The sequence below is a fragment of the Uloborus diversus genome, chromosome 1, assembly GCF_026930045.1.
Source record: "Uloborus diversus isolate 005 chromosome 1, Udiv.v.3.1, whole genome shotgun sequence".
NCBI lineage: Eukaryota > Metazoa > Arthropoda > Arachnida > Araneae > Uloboridae > Uloborus > Uloborus diversus.
The window spans coordinates 70,355,731-70,382,674 of NC_072731.1; the positions used below are offsets into that span (position 1 = coordinate 70,355,731).

A 26,944-nucleotide genomic window follows, 5' to 3' on the forward strand; every position below is an offset into this window, starting at 1 on the left:
AATTATCTGCAACACCTATATAAAACTACACAACTAAACAAGCCAGTTAGTTAAGATTAGTTCCTTCTTGTATATTCAATGTGAAAAAAAAAGATGTTGTGAATGTAGCTCTGTCCTCTTCGTACGTGGTAGATTATCACGGCACAACAGTGCGATTTGCAAAAATCAAGTATTTTTGACAGTTGATCAACTGACAGCTCAATACAATGCATTTTCAAGTGGAAGTGTTTCCAAACACTCAGTTCAGCGGACACAGTAGAATATGGGACTGGGCAGCGGACGTCCCACTCGTGTGCCTCTATTGACCAATCATCATCGCCAACTTTGCCTACAGGGGGCGCGAGTACATCGAGACTGGTCCTTGGATAGCTGAAAGAGAGTTGTCTGGCCTGATGAATCGTGATTTCTCGTTCATCACGTGGTTGGTCATGTTAAGGCTCGCCGTCTTACAGGCGAAAAGTTGCTCCCGTCTTGTACTGTTGGTCGTAAACAGGGTAGTAGATGCGATATTATGGTTTTGGAGCCCTTTTTCCTGGCATGCTCTGGGACAAGTAGTTATGGTAGAACATACCATGAAGGGTTGGGACCATCTGAACATCGTGGTAAATCAAGTGCATCCGTACATGGCGTCGGCTGGAATTAGCATCTTCCAGTAGGAAAACGCCCCATGTCAAAAGGTTAGAATGTGCTGGAGTGGTTCCAGAAGCATGACGAAGAATTCCAATTACTACCCTGGCCACCAACTGGCCACCAAATTAACTGGATTTAAATCCTATAGAGCACATCTCCCGACGTCTGCCAAAAGCTTGTAGCATCCATGACACGCCAAGTCGCAGCCGTATTGCAGGCCAAAATTGGCACAACGCGATATTGACTGGGCGGTCAAAATGTTTTGGCTCATCAGTATATATATATATATATATATATATATATATATATATATATACATACACATACATATATATATATATACATACATAAAAAGGTTTTGAGTCACTCTCTTTCGAAATATGCTCCATTGACAGCAACATGCTTGCCCAACGATGTTTCCAGTCGTCGAAACATTTCTGGAACTCAGACTTAGGGATGGCTTGAAGCTGCTGCGTCGAGTTCTGTTTTATGGCTTCAATGTCCTGAAACAGGTGTCCTTTTAAGGTGTTCTTGATATTGGGAAGGAGGAAGAAATCTGGAGATGACATGTACGGCGAGTAGGGAGGATGTGCTACTTGGGTTGTTTCGTGTTTTGTCAGAAACTGCTGCACAAGATTGGTGGGGCTCCGTCATAATGAAGCATCCAGCAAGAGGACGCCCACAAAACCCGTTCTTTTTCTGCGCTGTTTTTATCATCTCGTAAGTTTCGGTGCCTGTTTTACCGAGCTTAAAGCAAAAATTGATACAGATTCGCTGCTCCGTGTTTTCACACATTTTCTGTTTTCGACGAACGCACGCAAACACTCAACATGAAAGAGATCAGTGTGACTGAACGGTGCACTGTAGATTTCTATGAGACAATGTGAAATATGCGCGTGCATGATGCGCACAGTCCCACCCCTACGGATTTTCTGGAAAAAATTTAATACCTTCAGTCTCGATACTATCTGAACAGCTTTTGTAAATTAAAACTCTAGAATGAAAATAGAGCAAACCATCTCAACAATCATTATTTCACAGTAAAAACAAGGACTGCGGGGACGGAGTTGGAATCGCAGAACTGTAGTCGAATTGGTTTAGGGATAAGGGAGTCGGTACCGGTGAAGTAAGTCGACGACCCATTCGTATCATAATGTACAATCAGTATTCTTTTCTGATGCACTGTGTTTGTGGTGAAAAATTTAATTTTACGACAGTAAAACCAAAAAGTTATAATTTGATGCATTTTTACTTTTGACCTCCCCTTTTGCCTGGATCGTTTCAAATTATGTTCTAAATTTTACTGTGTTACGTCTTTGACGTCATATTCCGGTGACTTGTAATCCCGCCTAGGGTAGGGAAGAATAAACAAGCACTGTTCGAAAGAAAATTTTAGGAAGCGCACCTCAAAAAGGGGTGCCCAATTAGTTACCCATTGCATAAAAATAATATCCGGTGTCTGAGCCTTTTGTAAGATGACAAACATCTAATATACAATCCTTCTCGTTCTATACGCCACGTGATTTTTTCTTATACAATTAGCACAAATACACTGTTTATCAACTTCTGATACCGAAAACACGCCAAAAACTTTATGAGTGGTGACCCTGTATTGCAATTGCTTTTACTTTCTTTTTTTTTTCAACTCTTAAATATATCAGTAAAAATGCAAAGCTGTTTTCCTTCAAAATAACAATAACAATATATTTTTCATACTATTAACTTTGAAACTGAAATTACTTTGAAAGAGATACACTTTTAATCTTCTTCTAAAAGAAATCCCTTAAGCAATATTTATTATTCATTGTCTGAGTCATTATAATTTACCTCAAATATTTTCGGCACTGTTCTTTACTCTTACCTTCAGATGTTTCAAAAAGTAGAAATAATTTTCAATACCACTTCTAAAGAGCAATTAAAATTAATTGCTTCTAGAATTAAAATTGCTCCCACTTTAGGAAAAGATATTATCTGCATGATTACGTCGCCTTGGAAAACATTTATTTTGCTTAAATTTATGCTTCGCATTTTAAAAATGTGATGAATAAAACCATTCATTACAATGCTTTGTTAGTAAAGAACTGGAATTCCTGGTCGTTTTTATTCGATAAAAGAATGTTGGTTGCAATGCTAAGCTTATTTTTGATTAATATTCAGAAAGTGACTGTCAGATTTACACGTCGACCTGAGTTCAAATTAATGCTATTTTTTAAAATTTAACATTTAAAACATTTATTAATTGAAAATACTCTTTCAAAAAACCTGTTCGTTTTGGAAGCAAGGAAGAGTTAAAAATTTGAATGTTTCTGACAAATTCAAGTTTTTACAAGGAAGGTTTGCAGTCTATAATCTGAAACATTAAAGTGGAATGTGGGCCAAAGTGAACAAGTAAAGATAACTTTTTTTTTTCAAAATGAGCTATTTTTAAGTTGGTTTTGAAAAGTTCAGCTAACAAAGAAAGATAAATGTAAACTTTTATTGAATCATCAGTATTTTTATTTTTGGCTTTAAATTTTTACTTTAAAAAAAAAAGAGAAATTTTACTTTGACTTTTATTGATTGTGGCGAAATCAATCACGGAGTTTTGACTCAATGAATGTTTGTGAATGTTCAAATACGGTAACAAGAAGGGTAGAGACCGCAAAAAAATCGTCCCTTTTAAAGATAACTCCGTCCACTTTAAAGATAACTTTGTCCGTTTTCTAAATAATTTCGTCAATTGAGTTTCAATCAGATTGAAATTTTCATACACCGCACAAAAAAAAAAAAAAATAAATAAATAAATAAAATAAAAAAATCGCACAAAAAAAAAAAAAAAAATATTGTACAAAAACAGGTTGGGTGTACAGTGGCTCACAAAAGTGTTCGTACACCTACGACTTTCAATAAAATAGGCCCCTGTCCATTGGTTAGAATTAGTATTTCGGAATAGGTATTTTATTATAAAATCTATGATCAATTTTTAACAAAACTACGTTAAAATTTTAAAAAACATATTCATAGTTAATTTTAAAAAAAATCAAAAACCAAAAAGTGCCGGAAATTTTATCTCACATAAGTCTTCGTACACTTCGAAAAATGTCTATATATATTATTGAATAATCTAACTTTTTATTTAGTTATGAATAAGTAGAATATCATGCAGTATCAACAACATTTTTTAAACGTCTGGGAATCGATTTCATTCTGTTTTCTTTCTTTTTTTGCGTAATTTCTAAGTAAGTGTTCAATCACTCTTCGAGATTGTTTCTAGCTCTATTTTCATTTCAAAGCCATACTTTCGTAATGTAGCCTCCAGATATCTCTAACTATGTTACATTAAGTTCAAATCTGGAGATTGAGGGGTATTTTCTAAACTTTACGACAATTTTCAAGGGCCTAGACGCAAACGTTGAACACCGTGTGCTTCTTCTCGTTATCTTGATCAAAAACAAAATTGTTTCCGACAACCAAATTTTTGGCTAAGAGTTTAAAATTGGTTTTTAAAATAATTAAAGGAACAGCATGATTCATTATTTCATCAAAAAATTCCCAACTACCAAGTTCTGATGCTGATATGCACCCTCTCACAAGAACATCTTCACCGTCCTGATTAACTGAGCCAACTAAGTTCTTAATATTAAGTTCCTAATTTTTTATTCTATTTACAATTATACAACAATTTAACCAAACATGTTGAATCCTTATTTATTTCTAAGTAAGACGTAATTCCAAAACGTTTTGAGCTTATTTATCATTGATTTTGCGATGAAAAACGTAAGCTTTCTGTTTTTCGCACGACCAAGAAAATTTCTGCTGGAAGAGGTCCCATTTAATCCAGCTAACCAAAGAAATTGGCGACCAATTCTAGATGAAAATGAAATGTAAAATGTTTCATTTAACTCTGCAGAAACTTTTACATCACTCAAATGTGTATTTTTCTTAATTTTTTTCACTTTATATCTCCGATCACGCTTTGTCAACTTTGCCGGTTGACCTTTTATTGCCTTGTTTTCGGTCCGATTCTTTCCTTAAAAGCATTTTATGAAGCACTTTAATATAGAATGATATAAATTACATAATTTGAGAGTCATTTCAAATCAATTTACCGCTACTGTGAGGAAAACAATTCAAATTTCGAATGGTGTTTGTTGTTTTTTACGAATACCAGCCATTTCAAAGTGATAAGCATAATACTAAGGAATAAATAAACAAAAATTTAAAGCCAAATGACTTTTAAGGGTCAACACAATGCAAAAATAATTAAAAAAAAAAACAACACATGATAATTTTAATCTTGAATTTATTCGAAAATACTTGAGCGTACGATGACTTTTGTGTCGCGTTATTTCTCTGTATCTTCGTTTTTTGACCCATTTCAACAAGAAAATCCATCAATATTTTGAAAAAACTACTGGGTTGTATTAAGAATGACATCGGAATGATGTGAAAAAATATTGGACGTCATATTCGAATTCGGTTTCGCGTTATTTTGGTTTTACTAAAAAATTTCAAAGTGTACGAACACTTTTGGTAGCCACTGTATATTAGAATTTACCCCCGAAACAACAAATCTAAAAATAACTTAACCATTGCCATTTTTTAATTACTAAAAGTAAATAATACTTTAATAGTAAAGCAGAAATAATTAGTCAAAAAGCACAAATTGCAGCTTAATGTAATACTTTAATAATTCAGTTTAATCAGTCGGATAAAGGAAGCGCTTGTTTCTTAGTTATTGGTTGTAAATTCAAGTGATATTCAATAAGAAATTTGATATTATATTGCTTAATTATAACCATTTGTTTAATGGGGTGTTTTTATTTTCCTGTCACTAATATGTACATAAACATTGTTTACATAACAGAAAAAACTAACTATTTTATTATATACTAGTTCTTCAGGGGAGAAATATCATTTTAGTGATAGGCTCAAACATTAAGGGGAAAAAAAGAACAGGGAGTGTCGTAAACACAGACGATAGAAGAGATATTTTTTGTATTACAGCAAAACATTTTGATTATTAATTAATCACTTTTGAATAGCATAGTTAATGTTTATCATTCATTTATTTACATAAAATTATAGTCATATTTGTCGAGCATCATCTTTGTTCTTAAGAAAATAAATTCTTGTTTTAGTACATATACTACTATTTTCGCACAGCGCTATCTGACTGACAATCATGGTGACTCAATAGGCAGTGCGCTAAGCTTCGAACCAATCAGGCCCCGGATCGAGTCCCGACCAAGACCTTTCAGGCATATTCACAACAAAATTGTATATTTTAATGAAGAAAATAGATTCTAAAGTGCGAGAACACTGGATACTTGAAATGCGTTGTTTATAAATGCGTGAACTGTACTTTCACAGAACTGCATTATTTTTTCCTCCGTTACACTAAATCCTTTCTCCAAACATTAGTTATAACTTATTTAGAAACGTTTTACACCCAATTTTCGCCTTAGAGAGTGGTTGATTTGAAGAAACAACCAAAAATTGTAAGTGATGCTGACTCTAGGCGGGAGGAAAGACAGCGAATCTGCCAAGTACTCGCAACTGCTCTCCAACGTCGACAAGTTGCCCTCTTTCATCCAGGCTGTGATTCAGTACCAGAGGTTGCACATCTTCTATGGTCTGGAGTACGAGTGGGAATTCCCTGTTTTCCGAACGAAAGGCTGCAGCAGAAGACCACAAGTTGTAGCTCAAAAGGAACAGTTTCAAGGTGACACCGTGGATGCAAAAAACAATAACATGCAGTCAAACCCCACAATAACGACCCCTCAGCGCACTGGCTTATTAAATCGCTATAATCGAGGGCTCGCTACATCCGATTTTTTGAAAGAAAAAAAGTCTTCACTTGCTAAGATAGTATTTATGCAATGAATGTCTTTATCACACGAATTTCTATTGGTGGAAAGAATAACTTTAAGTAACATATTAATCTTAACTATTGTATTCAGCGATTGATAAACTTTTTTGAAATGTATCTTTTCATTTATCCACTATCGGCTTTGCTCGTAGTGAAAAATTAAAAGGTCATGTGGTTCGCTTGTATATTTACAGACAATGGAAGATGAAGTTCTCGCCAATATGCTATGGTAATTTGCTCGTCCACTTTACGGTAATTTACTCGTCTATGTTATGATAACTTGCTCGTCCATGTTATGACAACTTGTTCGTCGGTGTAGAGGAAATAAATCCAAACTAAAACCACAGAAAAGGAACGAAATTGAATTTTTGAAAAATCGCTTCGAGGTGCACATCCTCCTGCTATAAACTCTAATATTGTGCCAAACTTCATACAAATCAGCCGAACGGTCCAGCCGTTATGCGCGTCACAGACATCCAGATATCTAGACATTCAGACAGAGATCCATACTTTCAACTTTATTGGTTCAGCTTATTTATTACAGTAGTACCCGCACGGCTTTGCCCACATTAGAAAATTAAAAGGCCATTTGGTTCACCTGTATATTTACAAATAATGGATGACGAATTTTTCAATTGGCTATGTTCATTTGCTCGCCCGTTTTACAGTTCCACGTTATGATAATTTCGTAATTTATTCTTCTACGTTGTGATAGTTTGCTCGGTAAAATGTTCTTAAAATTAGGACTTGGCGGGAAAAAAATTATGAATGTTCTTAAAATAAAATCATAGAAAAAGAACAAAGTCGAATTTTCGAAAAATCGCTTCGAGGTGCACACCCCCATGCTGCAAATTAATTCTATGAAAAATTTCATTAAAATCGGCCGAACGGTTTAAGTGTCACACAGATCCGGACGGAGAGAGATCCGGACAGAGAGACTTTCAGTTTTATTATTAGTAAAGAAGATGCCACAAACGTTGTACCAAATTTCATGAAAACCTGCCGAACGGTCTAGGCGCTGCGCGCGTCACAGATATCCAGACATCCAGACAGAGAGACTTTGAGCTTTATTATTAGTAAAAATGAATAAAGCAACATGCTTTTTTAAAAAAACTATATTGAAATACAGTCAAGCCCGCTTATTAGAATATCGGTTAAACGAATTTCCCATTTATTGTAATGCATTTTCGATGCACCAAACCGTTGATGTCTAGTATTTTAATTCCGTTTAATTTGCAACTTCAATAAATTATAGGGTGCGCTGTAGCCACCGTCTAATTGCGGATGGAAAAGGTAAAACAAACAAATGCCGTAACTTATACCTTGCTTTGGCTCTTAGTAAATGACAGTATCTTTTCATCGTGTTTGTGGGAAGTTTTCTTTTCTATTCTTCTGAATTTACATTACACCACAAACTGTCTGAAGCCTGCAATTTACCGTAAAGCAAACACGTGGAATGAAATGTTTTACCTTTTTCTGTAGTATTGTTAATCACCACAAGGTAGCGTACTCGAGCTCTAGAGTTGCGAATGAAATATCCCACTCATTAGAATTATTTTTCGTGGAAAATTGGCTATTCCATTAACCTTCAACGGTGTTCAGGTCTTTTTTTGACCCATTTCAAATTCGTTTCTTATATAACTAATGTAATTTTTAAAATGTTTCCAAAGTATTTTGTGACTTTGTTTGTATGATCATTGTTTATATTCAGTTATGAGCAGTATTTTAAAAATATAATAATATTTTTTCTGTAACAATTGTAGCACATAAGTTGTTCGGGTCATTTTTGACCCATGTCAAATATTAATGAGTAGGAAGATAAAGCACCACAAGTTTCAATATATTTTTCAATTATAATTTTTCTGGCAAAACATTCATGTGTGTGCGTTAGTCTTTTCTGCTTTTTAGTGCCCCTAGCGCCGCACTAAATGACACTAGGGTTAATTTGCTGTTCTTAGTCTCATTCGTTTTTGTAACTGAATTGAATCGATTTCTTGCCAGTTCTATTTCGTTTTCAAGGAGTACATACGTTGTTTTTCACGTAGTTGGTATTTTACGTGTTCAGTTAGATATTCTTCAAAGTTTACTGTATGATATATCGTAGTTACGGACGTACTAAAGATGCGATGGAAGAGTTGTTGCTTATTAGTTTCGGAAGAAGACTTAGTGTCAGAAACCGATGATCTTGTTCCTGAAAGCGAACTATTATGCGATGACGACACAGATGACGAATGTGACCAATCGACGAGTCAGACGACAAGTCTTGTTAGCTAAGACGGTATACAGAGTGAAATTCAGAACCACCGGTGTCACGTGGAAGACGTGAAGTATAAACTATTGTGAACATGACTCGAGACCTGCAAGATTCGCCACATCAACAATTGTCGACGAATATTCTGCGTTTATGTTGTGGTTTCCATGCTCATTGGCAGTTGGAAGGGTTTGAATTGCACTGACTTGGAAGCACTTATTGGCTCGTTTTCGTTGTCAAATCAGCTAAATAAATAATTAATGCATGCAAAAAATATGTTTCACATTGTATTGCCTGAAATTTTACAGTATTTTCAAGACTTATGTTTTAAACTAAAGCATTTTTATTTCATTAATACAAAAATGCTCATGAAATTCAGACTACGTTATGGTTCTGAAAACCTACCATTAAAGCAATTATTAACGATATAAATACATAAAAATGTATGAAAAATGCAATTTTAATATACTATTACGTAAGAAACATGGTTAAAATGTGATTATAAGTTGATAATACTGGAAATTACAACAAAGGTCATTTTCGACCCGAACACCTTAAGTGTTTGCAACATTTTTAACACTGTAAGAAGGGTTAAAAAGCTTGACTGCATGTGAGTACACAAAACGCCAAAAAGAAACAGTTGTCATGTAAACTATTACGAGAGCCGGTAAAGAGATCATTAAACAAGAAAAAATGATTTCAAACAAAATTATAAAGATAATGAAGAGACATCAGCAAAGAAGCACGAATGCGCACTGTTACTTTAGCCGGAAAATAAGCCTCACAGGATTCAGAAAATGTCAGGAGTTGACTAGTTCGCAAATAAAAAGTTTAGAAACTAAAAACTAAAAAAAAATAATAATAAAATAAAAAACAAAAACAGTTTTAGTATCATGGACCTTTTAACTAAATAATAATGTCAAAAACCAGTTTAACAACTAAATTCATTCTTCAAAACAACTAAGTTACAAATTTCAGCATTTAACTAAAAAGGTTTAAACTCGAAATTTTGAGAAATAAATATAATGAATTAAAAATGGTAGGTAAAAACTTACTAAATCGCCACGTCTTTACCCAGTTCTGTAAGGCAAAAGAGAGAATTATTATTATTATTAGAACTCGTTACTAGTTCGTACAAAGAAAAAATATCTAGCATTATCATCTAATCTTGACCATTTTCATCACACAGTTATATATTGTATGATAATTTTAGTGCAATTTTACTAATGAAGAATTAAAGAACTTAAAGGTTAAATTTCTAAACTTTAGAAATGCGTTTCCTAAATCACCGAATTCTGCCTTCGAAGTTAATGTAAATAAACTTAGTCTCATTTGGTCATTTTTAATGTAATTTATTCATATCTAAAATTTTCTCTTTAAAAACGTATGATCCCCATGCAGTACACAACGTTTTGAATAAACAGTTAATTAGTTACATTAAACTTGCAATAGGGTAATACCACTTGTCCAAGGATGCTTTTGAAAGATAGTTGTGAAGGTGTGTAAGACACGAATTGTTCACAATTTTGACAATTTTGGGCATGTTAAAGCTGCGGTTCAACTAATCACGCTCAATGCTTGCTCAAACATTCTTGTGTAAGCATGCTTGAGCATGCGTAGGCATCTTAAGTATCTTTAATGGACAATTACAGCATCTCGTAAATGTTCCAAATTTTTATGTTAACTTATCAAAAATGATCTCCTGAGTCCGAAAATCCAATTCGTTTTCCAAACAAAAAATAATTTCATTAGTTATTAAGGGTTTTAATTGCGCTAAAGCGCTGCCGAGCAGAAACGATTCCTGATTGGCCTGACGTCATTCGTGCCTCGGTATGTCACGCCCCTTCTTCCCAGAACGCGCTTTTCAATTGCGAGTTTTACGCTGGTTCCTCTCAAGCCAAAAATTTATTTCTTGTCATTTTTTTCAAGTATAAAAGGTTAATTTTTCGATTTATGAAAAGTTTTGCACAATGGAAGAAGGGTTCCAAAAAGCTGCAACGGATAATTTGCCGAAAATAACTGAGGAAATGATCATGCGATTCTTCTCGGCAAATCAACATTTTTATACGGCTGAAATCAGAGGTGTGAAAGTTCAGAGGTAAGTTTTCTTGTTTATTTTTTTAAGTAAGAATACTTAACAAGTCTTGAAAATGAGGGAAAAAAAAAGTTCAAATGGGCTGTAGAGTTAATTAATTCGAGTTTCGATTGCACCGATGGATTATTAGCACGTGTACGCCCGCCATTTTAATCTCAAACTTGAAACACAATAATTTTCACATGATTGAAATTCTATCTCAGTAATAAGCTCCAAAATCTCTCAATTTTGTTGTGAATTTAGGAATAAAAAATTTTAGACAAATACCCAAAACTGGGAATGTAATAAAAACAAAAGCTAGTAGTGTATAAAACCCTTAAATTTGATGCTTCGTGGTGTTATTTAAATCAGAATGTTATGTACTCAAACTTTTTTTTTCTTCCAAAGATTAAACTTGCATAATTTCTTGAAACATTGCTGTAAATTATAAACAAAATATGTAAGTAAAAATAAACATATGAGTGTTTCGTTTAGGAAAATTTTTTTGTAAAAGTAAAAATTGCGATAAATATTAAATAGTTAGATGCTTCCCGAGCTTAAAGAATATATATATTTTCTTCCCTTTTTTATAATTACAATTTAGTTTATAGCATATGAACTTTGTTAGCCTCGTAAACATCAAACTAATTTTGGACTGTAGAATTAAATAATTTGTGATTTTTTTTACTGTCCTACTGATGTAAATATTACAAAATTTTCATTGCATTAATATTCATAAAAGTAATAAAAGGCCTTAAAAAGTTCCTAAAAATGTATTAGGTAATATTTTGAAAAGGAAAACTATTACAGCAATTTCTCATACAAATAAATGTTTAAGTTAAAATATGCATGAAACATTCACAGTTACTGAAAGAGAGATTCTAGAACTAGATGATGTAGGAAAGCATTTGCATTTCAATTTTTTTTGGATAACTATACACTTACTATTTTCTGTTACTTTTTTATTCCACTTTTGATTTTCAAACTATTTTAATAAATTGGAGAGTAAAGATTGGTGTAATAAAGTTTTTATGATGGTTTTTTTCAATGCAGTAAAATATTTTATTTTCAAATATTATTTTGACTGAAAATTAAAATTTACTTTATAAACAAGAATTTCCTTTTCACTGAAAACTTCCCTACCTTTCAGCTTGAAGCTTTAGGATTATTCGGTTATTATTATGTTTTTCGAGATTGTGCAGTAATAGAGTCGGAGTGATTTTGTGGGAAAAATGTCAGAGGCTTCTTTCCTACAAAAGGAATCTGTTAAGTGGCAGGGGTTAGTTCATTTCTCTCTTGAGTTAACAACTTTGCCGGGGGTGGGAGGCAGTCTCATTTTTCCTGTGACTTGGCAGCCCTGTTTCCCCCCCCCTATGCCAGGGGTGGGGTCTGGGTGGTGACGAAACCAGCATTTGAAAAGTTGTATGCCTGGCAGAATAGTTTTTTTTTTTTTTTAATTTCATGGATAGGTGTTTTTTCCTCCTTCACAAAAAATAGTTACAAGGTATTTAAACTACCACAATAGTTTGCTTGCGGAACATAAATTTTGCAAAGGTTTTGCATAAAATAGTATCAATATGCATCTCTAAGATTTACGATGCATAAAACATGACAAGTAGAAACATAAACACATGCATGTGTATTTATCTCAAAAAAAAAAAAAAAAATTACTTGGATCCTTAAGTTGACAGAAGATATGTAAGTGAAAGTTTCAAGCCACCCCCACCCACGCCTTGATTCTATGAGACCTCAACACCTATACCTTAGGGTGGTTCAAAAATACATGTGTAAAGAAAAAGTTTCTCCTAGATAACGGGACACCCATCAATATTGTGGATAGCAAAATACTGGAAGAATTTTAGCTTCATACTTTAACTGAAAGAGGAAGCTCAACCCCCTCCCCCAAACTATGTGGAGGGGGGTTGAAAAAATACATCGAAATAAAAAAACAATGCGACATATTATAATATACACTAGAAGTATGCATATACATTGCAATCAAATAATTATTTACTAAGAAACAGCGGGGGAAATTAAATATTTCTCCACATGTGGCATTTTTTATGATACCGCTAATGTTAAATTAAGGGGTCATTGAGCACCCTCTTAAAATTTGAGTAAGAAGCTATAACTTATACAGCATAATACTATTAGTAAGTAAAAAAAATAGGGTGTGTCATGGACTCTAGCTGAAAAAAAGTTTTAATGAACCACCCTGCTATACCTCCTGGGGAGAGAAAGGGAAATTGCAAATATAAACACCCTTAATGAATTCGATTTTGTTCTAGTTTAGTAAAGTTACTCATGATTTTTATACTAGAATTTCTATAATACTTTTTTGGAAATATAATTTCCAGTAAAATATAAAAATGAAAATTATAATTATCTTAAAATTTATTCCAAAATAATTAGTTTTGGAACAAAGCTATAAGTAATTGCCCTCAACTGGAGCTTAGAAAAAATTACAAGAAAATAACAAAGAGCTAGAATCCAGAAACTGGTTGTCAGATTGTATAACAGGTTTAAAACTTTCTAATGATTTCTAATAAGATGAAACTACATTTGCTCTAGATCTAGTAACAAACTGTTTGGTATTTGCTTTTTTGTGCTGTGGTGTTATCTTTCAAGTACAAGATATTTTTTATTGCAGGTCAGCAAGAGAGTCTTACAGTGACAATGCAGTGGGTTATGTGCAGGTAAGACGAGAAGGCAGTATCTGCACAACCAAGGCGAAAATAACCCCAGAGCATAAAATTAAAAAGAAAGCATACACTGTCTCCTTAATTTGTGATGAGGCAGAAGAAAATATAGTTTCGTTGCAGTGTGAAGGTTGTGCTGCAAGTGCAGGTGGCTGCAAGCATACGGTTGCATTTCTTTTCTGGGTGCACAGAAAATGCTCGACCCCATCCCCAACAGAAGTAGAATGCTACTGGAAAAGGTCCAAGTTGGCAGCAGTTGGGTCATCGGTAAAGTTTTTACATGCCTCCAAATTAGGAAAGAAATGTGTAAAAGATCTCCCACCAAAAAATCCCACAATTTTGCTGGAATGCATTCAGCAAAATGAAGAGCATCTCCGAAATTCCCAGTTGGGAAATTATTATGTAGAAGTAAGTGCAGCAGAAAAGTGTCAATTCATCGTGTAATGGTGGAATTTTCTGTTGGAGAAATTGGCAGTACAGCAGATGAATTCCTAAACCACATTAAAGAACAACTTACAATTGACATTTGTCATCAAGTAGCCGCACAATCTACTGAGCAGAGCAAATGTCCCCTGTGGCATGAGCTGCGTTACGGGAGGATAACTGCTTCAAAATTACATGAAGCATCAAGGTGCACCACTTTAAGCGGAAGCTTAGTTGAGAAGATCCTGGGAGCCAAGTTTCGCCCCACGGAAGCGATCAAAAGGGGGATTCGTCTTGAACCTGAAGTTATACAGGAAATCGAGAAAAAATATCAAATTCAAGTGAAACACACTGGTTTAATGCTTCACCCTGAATTTCCAGTTTTTGGAGCATCCCCAGATGGGATTTCAACAGACTTCGTAGTGGAAGTCAAGTGTCCTACTTCAGAAGAGACGATGAAAAAATATATTGTAAATAATAAGCCCACGGAAAAATTTTATGCCCAAATGCAGTTACAAATGCTGTTTGCAAACAAGCCAAAGGCATTATTTTGCGTAGCACACCCAAATTTTGAAAAAAGTAGGAACACTACGGAAATAATGATTGAAAAAGATGTTATTTATTGTGAAAACTTAATGGGTAAAGCACTATTATTTTGGAAAACAGCAGTTTTTCCAAAAATCTTTCAAAGTTGTAAATAATTTTTCTATCCTTCTGTCAATTCAAAATTCAAATCAATGCTTAATTTTCTTATATTTTTATTATTATACAGACATGAAAATCATGTTTGTCTTATTTTTTGTTATAAATATGCATTTCATTAAAATTGGTATGTACTTTAAAAGGAATTTTTACATGAGTTATATATGTACAATTATTTACAAAATATGATAATTTAGATTTAAAAAACTAAACATAACATAATTTATATAGATATCAACTATTATATTCATGTGATCTGTAAATCATCTGCCTTATAAAATCACAAATGCACCACTGTCATATACATACTACATAAGTGAAATCTCCCATATAAAAGTAAAATATGAAAAAAAATATTTGAAACTAAATGTCATATTGGAGTCATTTTTTTGTGATTTTGTAATATGTAATGTTTATGTGTTTCAGAATCAAAACTCTTAATTTAGTTACTTGCGGATTAGCTACTTCACATTTTTTTTTCTTTTTATAGCTACTTTTGAAAGTACAGTAGAGTCTCAAAAGTTCGAGGTTCTGCTTAATCGGAGGTGCTTCATTCATATTTTAAATTTACTTTTTAGTCGCGCAAAAAATATTTTCATTAAAAGCTGATAGTAGAAATCTTGTTTCTGTAAAGCTAATTAACTTCCAATAGGAAATAAGGAAAAGACATTGAGAAGTAAAAGTAAGCATATTCGCAGATTACAGCATGCTGTAATCAGCGAATTTGTGCAATTTTGATGTTGTTTATGCTTACTTTACTATTCTGCATAAAGGTATTTATTTATCGTATTGAGAAGTATATTGGAACAACTCCAAAGAGACACGGAATATTAGACTAGAAGATATGTATTACGACTACAAGAAACGTATTCAAAGATGCATTGGAGGTAATAACTTCATATGCAAAATTTACATTCATTTTCGACAAAGAACGCGTGTTAACATACCTTTTGGAGTATCTGATTGCAATAAAAAAAGTAGGTGCACAAATCAAAGCCACATGAATTTCTAAAAGGAAAATTTTGACAAATAACTGTTTTTGAGATATGCAAGATACATCTCGTACATATGCATTCTGATAGATACAGAAAACTCGTCAAAATGGTATCGGGTGCAGTCAAAATGCATGCTGTGGTTGCTTAAAACTGCCCACATAAATGCGCACATGAAAAACGAAAATCATAACTTGTTTAGACGCAATTATAGCGCAAATTTATGTTGAAATTTGAATAAAGAATTTACTCTTTTTCTTTGCACAAGGAAGTAAAACATGTCCCTCCAATGTCGTCCGAATAGTTTCAATCTGGAAGGATTTTCCATATAATACAGTTTTCAATAATCCGAGGTGGCACGATCCCAAATCAAATCGAATTTTCGAGACTGTACTGTAACATATAATTCAGAAATAAAAAATTGCTTAAGTCAATGCGCAGCCAAATTTCTTTTTTGTGACTAACTTTATTTTTAAACTGTGCTTTTGTAAATTATATTTTAAGATGTTGCATATCTAATAATTTTATGCATATAAAATAAAAAAAGTAATATTACATTATATTAATTATACGCCACATTGATATACCAAATGATTCTTTGATTATTTTTAACAGAAAATGAACAATATTAATACGAATAATAAATATATAATTTGTATTGCAAATCTTTCTTACTTTTAACCTTCAAGGTCAATTATTTACAATGTAAATTATCCACAGATATTTCAACTGATTACATCAATAAATGTAATTATGTCGTAACATCATATTCTCAAATTTTCTGAACATCAGGGTTTCATAATTTGGCGCAATTTCACTGCATGGACAAAATCAGTGATAATTAAACTAAATTTCCAAATATAAGTGGATCTAAAAATGAATTTAAAAAAAAAATGATAAGAAAAAAGCATAATTTCTTTGCACTCTGAAACAATATATTTTTCACAAGATAAACCATTACATTTAATTCCAAATCAAGATGCAAACATTAAAATAAAAAAAAAGAAGAAATAATAATAAAATAAAATAAAAATCTTGCAATTTAAAATATTCTTAAAATGAAGAATAATAAAACTATCATATCAAGAGCATAAAAATATTGAAATGCTAAATTATTAATGTTTTAATGTAAAAAATTTGCAAATGACAGCAAACACCTGTTCCGGGGTTACAAGGAACCCTTTTTCAATACTAAGTGTGAGCTTTTGGATGAAAAGTCATCTGAGGGAAGAGACTCGGATGACTTTTCATTCAAAAGCTCACACTTCTGTGCATTGAAAAAGGGGGTTCTTTTTATATTGAAATGCTAATCCTTTAATTTAAAGTAAAAACATTTTTATATTTTGATTAACTTGTTCTGAAAATTGATTAACCCACAAACTACAATTAAAATTTTATCAAATAACTGCAGCAAGTGATTGTCAACACAAGTATGCTTTGATAGGATTGCAAAAATTCTTAGCCTACTAATCACTCTTTCCACATGAATGCGGACTGCTGCAATTTGTTTTGTTAATTGCACTTCTTCGGCAGACATGGCTTCATTTTGGGAGACAGATGGGGGACGTATGAGATTACACTGCCTTTGTTGCAATAAGTGGGAAATATTTTTAAAGCCACGATCCGCCATTACATCTAACTGTGGAAACAACATTTGTAAATATCCACTGTCTTCCACAATAGCTGCATCTGTGGTACGTCCACCATAACCCTGGGAAATAAAGTTCACAGTTCCATCAGGAGTGCACGATACCAAATACTTTAACGTGTTAGATTTGTAGTATTCTGACCAAGTCAAACTTTGGTTGACTGCATTGCTTGGTTTTTCTATTGGAATTTCAAAACAGTCAATGATGCTTTGGACATTAAAAAAATTTCTTCGAAATGCTATTGGCAAGCTCAGTTTCAGGCTTTTGGTATCAGAAGGCCAAATTATAAAATTCTGTAGGACCCCTGCTACTTTATGCAGAGTTTCTTGGAAAATTCGAGCAACATTATTGAGAGACATGCCAAATAACATTGCAAGATTTTCGTAAGTTTCATTCATCCTGATTTTTTTCAGGGTGATTATTATATTCAGCTCTGATGAATTTGAATGCTTCGACAAAAACTCAATTAAAAACTGTTTCTCATCTGGAATACCTAAACACATGAAAGATTTTTTTCTAATGGCTTTCATCATGCATGAACGCAAAAGCAATTTTTCTGCCCTGTCATCTTCTTCCGGTTCATAATCAGAACCAGGCGATTCATTGCATGAGAAGTCACTACTTTCATTGCAAACGTCACTATCTGTGGCATCAATTCTGCATTGCTCTTCATTAATTGAATGCTGCTGCACTTCTGGCATTGTCTGGCAAGCTTTATCCAGAACATTTGGACAGGCTGTGCAGCCGAAATCAACTTGGATGATGTTGGTGCAAGTTGATTTACTACGATAAGTAGGTTTGACTTGACAACCTTTGTCACCATGTCTTTCAAGGTCTTCCGCTGGGCATTTGTTGTCATCAGCAGGAACATCAGAATTACATCCATCGTCACTGGTACTTGCATCATTTGATAACACCTGTGGACAATTTTTTAGCATATCTGCAACAGCTTCTTTTCGCTGCCTCTTAGCTGCTCGTATGGTGGATTTTGCTGGAGGCTGATATTTCTGGCAAGTAAATACGTGAGGCAGAACTCCTTTTTTCAATTTTAATTTAGCGCCTTGCAGTTGATGTTGAAAGAAGTTCTCAGTATCATTCTCAAGCTGAAATAAATGAAAAAGTAATCAGAAAAGTATCAAAAGATAGGATATGGGGGATTCCATAAAAATGGGCAACTCTTTACTATTAATGAAATCTTTAAACATGTCCGCTTTGTCATTCATATGCCTCCAAAAAAATTAAAATGCAGAACAGCCAAATCACTCTTGAGTCAGGAATAACAAAGTTCCATGCTTCTTTTTAAAATGTGTTGCCATATTTTGAAATAAAACATTTCAGAGAAAAATATCAATACTTTTCAGGCATGTGGATGACTGATAACACAGGTCAACAAAAAAAACTTTTTTTTCCTGTTTCTCTGTTTTAATACATGAATTCTGATACTATCCATCGAAAAACACTAAAATATTCCTCCATAACTTTCAAAGTTTGTTTTTGTTTTACGTCTAAAAGTTTCTTTTGGAGTTTTAACTGATTAGCATAAGGAAAAAAAATGATTTTTGAATGTGCTTCTTGCAAATTTATCGTCTGCTTCGGGAGGTATCAAGGCCATTTCCGAACAGGGGCACGACCTCGTTTTGGTGCTCCCTCCCCCTCTTAAAATAATAGAAAATATTCTTGGAGAAATTTGATAGCGTCAACACTAGGACCCCACTCATCAGCTCGACAGAATTCAATGATTTAGTAAGAGACTTTAAATTGCCCAAGAATAAAGCAGACTCTAGGTTCCCGATTAAGACAGTGGAACTTTCTTGAAAATGATTTAAAAATAACTGATCAAAGATAGTGTCATAAATTCGTTTTGCTTTTTTACCAAAGAAAATGTATTTTGTTAGTGTAATAACGTGACGGGTTTGTTCGAGGACATTGGAATACCATGCATATATTCTGACTGACGACTTTTCATCGATAGCTCTGCAAAAAGTTTAAAATCAATATACTTCTTCACAACAGAAACCAATTACCCAGTCTTTCCTTAGCACATTCTGTGATGTGCAAGGAAATTTACGATAAGATCAAAATGGTACTGGAAAAATTAAAATATGCAGAATATGACTGGCCAGTAATAGCAGATTTCAAGTCGGTAATTTTTCTGGTGTGAATCCAAGGTGGGGACACTAAGTATCACTTGTCACCTTTGCTTATGGGATAGCAGAGCAAATTCAGTACATTACCAACAGCGTATACAGCCTGATAGAGACGAATTTCAGATAGGGAAACATAATGTCAAATTGGGACCAAGTGTAGACCCTAGGAATATATTGATGCCACCATTGCATATAAAATCAGGCATTCTGCATTCAATCGAAAACTTTTATTTTGTTTTCAAACAGGGAGATATTATTTTGTGAATTTTAATCAAATTGACAAAAAAATGAATACAACATATACAATTTCTGCTGCGCAAGGCAAAGCATAAAAAGGTATTTAAAAAGCAAGAGGTCCTTGCTCCGGGATAAATCAACAGTTGATTTCTTTCATTCAAAAATTTAAATTATCATTGAACCTTTGTACTTGAAAAGAAAAAGAAAATAAAGCAGCAAAATTTGCAAAAAAACTGAAGAAACAGATTTTGCAAAAGAAGTGAGCACATGGATAAGCTCACTTCTTTCACATTGAAAAAGGGCAGGACCGGATTTAGGAGAGGGCGGGACTCCACAATAAAATTTTTAAAGTATCCTAACATGTGCTGATCGAAAATATTGGATATATACATATATATCAAAATATTCGGATATATATCAAGGTATCGGATATTTTCAAAAACATGATTATCTTTTCAAACCCTGATTAGGGGCCTCCACTCCTTCAATGCCCCGGGGCCTCCACACTTCCAAATCCGGCCCTGAAAAATGGGTTCCTTGTCATCCTGAAACAAGTGTATAAGCCTCTAGCAAATTTGTGCCTACTTATAGATATATTATAGATATTTGGACTAGGGTTTCCAATCCCGCACCAATTTCAGTTCCGCGGGATTTCGGGATCGTAAGGAGCCAATCCCGCGTGATCCCGCGGGATTGACTTTATTCTTCTAAAAATCAAATTTTCATTTCAAATAGAAAAAGATTGTGCTTTTTAGAAAGCACTGCTTTCATTACTTGAATTAGTAGTCTTTATGAATTCCGTACATCAAGTGTAGAGCGCTACAAAGTCAGATACTAATTAGCAATTATCGTTTGGTAAGCAAAAGTGTGCCGCTCGAGTGGGATGGGAAAGGATTTTTGTTCTAAAAATAATGCGCTTGATGAAAACACGTGTCGTGGCTCTCCTACAGTTGGTTTAAATGGAATTTAATAATTGTGAATCTTTAGGAAAAGATCCCCATTAGCTTCATTACCTTCTGAACTAGAATTTTCTTTTCGAATGCTTGGTTTTTGCTCAAGAACTGCAAATTCCGACAAAAAAAAAAGATTTTCTTTGGAAATGTGTTTTGCTATATCCAATTTAACTTGCCTTTAATGCTTCATTAACGTTGGTCAGTGTATTGGTGAATTTGATTCATTACAAAAAAGAGTGAATACTGCTTGATTTCACCGTTTCGCCAAGTCGCTGTCCCGGTAAAAGTTTTTGGATAACTTCGCTAATTTTATATCACACCTTAAAGAGACACGAGCAACTTAACTTACTGCACTGTCATTCGAGTCATCCTGTGATTCATACAAGTTTATGTCACCCCTTTTAAAGTCGTTTCGAATATATAAATAATGACAGGTTTTTAATTGCTTTCTTCTTTGGAACGCACTTTTTGTAACTGAAAGGTTTTAAGTGCAGTCCTTAAGCTTAGAGAACCAACATTGCATTCAGGCTACTCCAAGTGGTTTTGGAATCTGTAATACGCTATCTCTATTTTTTCCAAAGCGTAATTTATTGGATTTTAAATTTTAGTGATTGTTTTCGAAAATGTTTCATTTTCCCAATTGCTGAACGCATGAAAACTGAAACCTCGAATTAGAATACCAATTTATTTTCAGAAAAAAAAGATTTTTATTGTGTTCTTAAATGGTAAATTCGCCGTTTATCGTATGAGACACAAAATCTTTCTTGCTCTTCTAGCAGATATACAATGAAGGTGATTCAAACTTCAGATGATGCTTGTGAAAATAGTCGTTTTATGAGCGGCAAAAGCTGGAAAACGCTTGCAAGGAAAATTTTTGCGGGATTGGAAATCCCGCGGGATCGAGGAAAAAATCCCGCGGGATTAATCCCGCTAAATATCCTGCGGGATCCCTCGGGATTCGGGATCGGGATTTCGAGATTGGAAACCCTAATTTGGACAGGGGCAGATACAAAAATAAATTTTTGAGGGGGCCTGGAAATTGAATCACAAACATTTCTACAAAGAATGCTTCACAAAAAAATATTATCATAGGTATATCAGAAGGGGGGGGGGGCCTCCACTCCTTGTTGCTCTGGGGCCTCCACATTTCCAAATCCGGTCCTGAGCTCTGACCTCAGAATCCAGTATTACTTCTCTTTAGCAAACAAAAAAACTTTAATTCAAAATATACTACGTGTGTTTTGCGTTCTTTTCATTACTGTAAAAAAAAAGTTCATTAAAAATAATTAATTAAATATTTAAACTAATCCATTCCACCCTCCCCGAAAATCCACTACTGGATTTGGATAAAATTTTAATGTCTTTAGCACAACTTTTCAACTGAAAAAAAACCTTTTCATTTTTGAAGAAAATATTATTGAAAAAATGTTATTTCAAATTGATTTTGAAACACAAGTAATTGATACAAAAGGCAAATCATGTTTCAATATCTAATTTTTCATAGTTGGTTACTTTTAAAGGGTATTTAAAAAATTTTTAATTCTTTTTGTCATTTAAAAATAAATATTATAATAGTAAATTTCATGAGTTCAGTGAACAAAAGAAACTGCTAAAAAAAATGTTAGTATATTTGCTATCATTAAAAATCTAGGAAAAAATATGTTTAAAATATTCTAGTATTTTTTTAAGTACCGATATGCAAGGGTTTTTAAGTAGCATTCTTCGTCATTTTAATTTCGTCATTAGCGATAAAAGAAACAATCAGATTTTAAACTAAGGACTGATTACACATTAAAGAAAGTAGAAGACATCGAATAAAGTATAAATAGATGAAATACTTACATCAAAGTGATCTTGGCAGACATTTCGAACAGAAGTTTCTGAGAGACGCTTCATTGCGAAGCACCATCTTTGTCTGTCAGTCTTATTTCTTGGCACATCAAAAAATACTTTGTTTGGAGCTTTACTGGTGGAATTTGTGCACATTGGCACAATACAATACTTGTATCTGTTAGGCATATATCACAATACTTTTATTTCCAGGCAGAAAAAAGGAAATCACGCCGCGAAAGCACACGCACAATGAGGGAAGACGGTGTCAACATAGGAGTGAGCCACATAAATCGTCACTTCCTGTAATGTCACGTGGCTTCCCGTTTCGGGAGAAACCGAAACTAATCTATTTTTAACTGTTAATAACTTTTAAAATATCGCTTTAAAAACGGAAAAAAAATGTTTTCTGGCTTTCGTAGGCCATTCTGAGTAAATTAAGAGAGAAAAAAAAAAAGGCTGTAATTGTCCATTCCACAATTATTTTTTGCGATTAATTCAATTTACAATTTGGAAGTGTAACGTGCTATTATATTAATTAAAAAAAAAACTAAGCTGATGTGTACCACATGACTTACTTTTACGATAAATGTTGCTTTTCAATCAACTTTTTAGAAAAACACAAACACCGTAACCCTACCTGTTTTGGGCGCATCACTTACATTAAGGAATTTAAAAACATTCAAATATTAACTAGTTTCTCGCGTGCTGATGCAAAAAAAGTTTTTTACAGAGATTGCGTTTCCCAATACCGACAATTTTTAACGTGAGTCAATGGATAACTCTCTCTCTCTGAATGTAGCCAATAGCACAAAATTGAAACTGAATTTGAAAAATATTTTTTCTGCCGAATTTGTCGCAACGTGCGGTTGGGTAGAAAAAACCATTTAGCATTCATTTGGGGATGAGTAAAATGGAAAATTAGGCTGACATTTGAGGAAATTTTTTTTGGCGAATACAATACTTTCTATGTAAAAGGAAGTAAAACAACACGCATATCTATGACTTGCAGGTGTTTGGATGTACTTGTTTAAATTTGTCTAAACATTTCTTTTAAAACAAATGAAATATTTCCTTTTTTTCTGATTGAAAGTTCTGACAACATTTACATTATAATTCAAGCAAATTTGCATACTTCTTCTTTGCATTATGTTTTGGGTGTTTTTTATGCACTCTTTCATTTTTCTGTTTTTATCTAGTTTAAAAGCATTTATTTTCGGGAAAAATTGCTTCACTTGCGGAATGATATGAAAATCAGAATGTTTTCATTTGCCGTAATGGAATTTAAATTATTATGGCTTTTTTTTCGCATAATGGTCTAAAAATAGCTCTATAAATAATACTATGTGTACTAGTTCTATAAATAAAAATAACGTTAATATTATTTTTTAGGTCACTGAAGTACAAACTCCTTCCAAAATAAGCCACAGTGTAAACCAAAATGGCAGTAACAGTTAGCTTACCGCAAGTGACTCGCAAGAAAAATCAAATATTTAAATTTGTAGAAATTTATAATACGGCTCGTTTAATAACTTTATATATATATATATATCTCACGCTGAAGAAAAGCTTAATAATAAAAAAAATGTTGCATATGGATGAATGCTTTTAAGACTGTCAAAGAAATGCGAAACCAGTTAACGAAGGCAATTTCATATTTTTCAACTTCGTAAGGATTTGCCTGGATAATTATCATTTTAAAGAGTAAAAATTCAGCTTATTCCCTCGAAATGTTGTGTAATTTTATTACTAAACTAGCTGAATTTGTAAATTGTAATGATTGTTTGGATTACTTCTAAAAATATATCGTCTTTTACAAGCTATAATATTTTATTTACTGATCGCCAGACTCTTTATGTTTTAATCGGTGCCATTAAATAATTTATTTACTGTTTTGAAGATTAAAAAAAAAAAAAAAATAAAACGTAATTTAGTAAATATGGATTTCAAAAGAAAAAAGAGTGTTCTTATGAGTATTCGCTGTTTGCATTGAAATTGTTTGCAAATTGTAATTGAAGACATTAGAAAAAGACAAATGAAAATGAAAGTAAAGAGGAGTTTCAAAAGCGAAGATAAGTTTGCTCTGCGCCAAATGCTTGATATTAATTTTGTCGCATAGCATTAAACTTAATTGTAACTCAATGTATCTTTAATATTTTTTCAGCGATGTAGAAATGTTGTTTTAGACGAGTTACTAAATAATTTCTTTTATTTAATTTATTAACGGTACATAATGTTTCTTATGCTGTTGTTTTTAACGATTTTTACTATCTTTAGCCACATAACAGCATATACATTAGCCATTTTACAACATACCACATTGCAAAGTATCTATTTTGTAGTGTGTGTTGTATAGTAACGGTTTAATGTTTAGAAAAAGAAAATAAACAAAACCTAAAAAAATTGATACTAACAATTCTTTTTAACACTGCTTTTTAAAAAAACACAACGAAAAAAAAAACATTCTTGAAGCAACTGGAAAAATAACACGTCTTATTATTTTAATAATATTTCATCAAACTATTTAGATTTATGAGTTACTGCGAGTAACAAATGTTGATGAAATTATTTAAACACAAAATTAGGTCTCTGAAGAGAAAATTATGTTTATATAGAAATCAATATTATATTTTCTACAACGAAAAGTGATTGTGCTGTACTCTAACACGTGAGCTATTTTCTACTGTTTATTTTTAAATATCAAGTTGCTCTTGAATGATAGGTTATATATGTCTACGAAAGATAAGAATGCCATCTTAAAATTAATAAACCGCTACGTGTATCTGTGGATTAAAACTTTGATCTTTTGCTGCACAAAGGTCATACTTTAGCTTCAAAAGAGATGGTTAGTGTTATAAATGAGCCATAAAGTTGGCTAAGCTTTAACTCTGAGCATTAAAAGAGTGGCATTTTATACCTGATCTCTGTTTTTTTTCCCTTCAAGCTTTTTTCATGGAATTTAATTCTTTATTTTCAAAGCTTGCGACAAAAATGAAACTGTTTTCAGGAAAAGGAAATAATAAAATCTTTAAGCTATACATTCTAATTTATAATTTAATCTTCGTTAAATGAAACGTTTTTAAATGTTGAGAAGATTTTTAAAAATAATTAGTTTAATTTTCGATTATTTAGTTTCACCATTTATTTATTTTTTGCACTGTTTCACTATGATCTGTGCTCTTTAAATTTACTTATTTATTTATTTAGCCTAAGACATCTAATCCCAGAAAAAACACTGAGACATCCTAATGTTGTTCTCTGAGGCGAAGATATATAGGGGAGACCGGGGTTAGTTGTTACAATTTTTTTCAATATTTTTTTACGCTAAACTATTTTAATTATTTACACGCGTGAAACTTTAAAATGCACTTAGAATGTTTAACATTCATAACATATTTTTTAAAAAATTATTAGAAACCACTACTCCAAAATATTTCAAGTTTTTTGAATAGATGTAGATTGTAACAACTTACCCCACCACGGGGCACGTTGTTACAGTATATGGGGTTAGTTGTTACATGAGATATATTTTAGTAATGAAATGAATTTTGCACATTTTTTGGTTTATTCAGTTAAATTTTAAAACTTCTGAACCACGAAAAAATAAAAAAATGTTCGGCTTCACAAATTTACTTCATTAATGACTTATTCTAATAAACTATCATCATCATTATCATTGTCCGCGAATTAAAATTTTCACAAGCATATAATTTATTAAACTTAGCACATCGATCATGTGCCTATTTGTCACAATTACGACATTGAAGCCGTTTAGTTGGTTTTTTGAATTTGAGTACGGTTTAGGGCTTCTCAACCTTTTTTACTTTGCGGCACACTTAAAAACTTTCTAGATCAACGGGGCACACTGAATTTAATTTTGCAATGGTAACATATAAATGTTTTTTATCATTCACAGGTAAAAAGATGGGGGGGGGACATTTTTCATATGAATAAAGCAATTGTAACTAACGTCGTGTATTTAAATTTATTTAGAAAGTAGAAATATTTCGAATGTATTGAGGTTGATAATGAACAACAAAATTCCCTATATCAGACTTAACAGAAAATTATGCTTCATATGTTTCAAAGCATTTCTGTCAAACATGTCATTAAAGTGCACAGTGCAGTTAAACGATTTATCAAATAATGTTTCAAGAAAGAAGCAAGCATGAAATTAAAACCAAGCACCTAATTTCCGTTTGACACTAACGAGACACTTGAGCCTGCCTTGAGGAGCAAAGAAGTTTGATATTCAGTTCTATGCTGGAAAGAGCTACACGAAGTTCTTAATCTAGACTCTTTAGAGATGCTCTCTTGCTGTTTTTTATAAGTGTGAGGGCTAAGAAGCTGAGTTCGAAAAGATATGTAGTTGAAAATGGTAGCAGCACATCAATAGCAAGACAAGAGATGGTGGGATACTCATTCTTAACCAGCAACCAAAATTCGTCCAGAGACTCTTCGCTCAATCGAAGTTTGAGAGTACGGTCGCTCTTAAGGACCATAAAT

General features: G+C 32.9%; 2 protein-coding genes across 2 annotated transcripts; one reads left to right on the forward strand and one right to left on the reverse strand.

Annotated features, from left to right (window-relative positions):
- Positions 1-10,702: 10,702 nt before the first annotated feature.
- Positions 10,703-14,629, forward strand: LOC129225030 (uncharacterized). Its single transcript, XM_054859610.1, is given in 3 exon segments — positions 10,703-10,830; positions 13,457-13,917; positions 13,920-14,629. Coding segments are annotated over 3 exon segments (1,299 nt in total).
- Positions 14,630-16,958: 2,329 nt separating this feature from the next.
- Positions 16,959-22,627, reverse strand: LOC129225127 (uncharacterized). The gene is made up of 2 exons (XM_054859722.1): positions 22,451-22,627; positions 16,959-18,374 (listed from the first exon to the last, which is right to left on the reverse strand). The coding sequence occupies exons 1-2, from the start codon at positions 22,625-22,627 to the stop codon at positions 16,959-16,961; spliced, it is 1,593 nt and encodes a 530-aa protein (XP_054715697.1).
- Between the last annotated feature and the right edge of the window lie 4,317 nt (positions 22,628-26,944).

Bases quoted from the DNA above. Each gene is read 5' to 3' on its own strand.
- LOC129225127 (XM_054859722.1), bottom strand. From the start codon at position 22,627: ATGCCTAACAGATACAAGTATTGTATTGTGCCAATGTGCACAAATTCC. The intron at 18,375-22,450 runs GTAAGTATTTCA...CATTTATTTCAG, and splicing joins TCTGCCAAGATCACTTTGAT to CTTGAGAATGATACTGAGAA.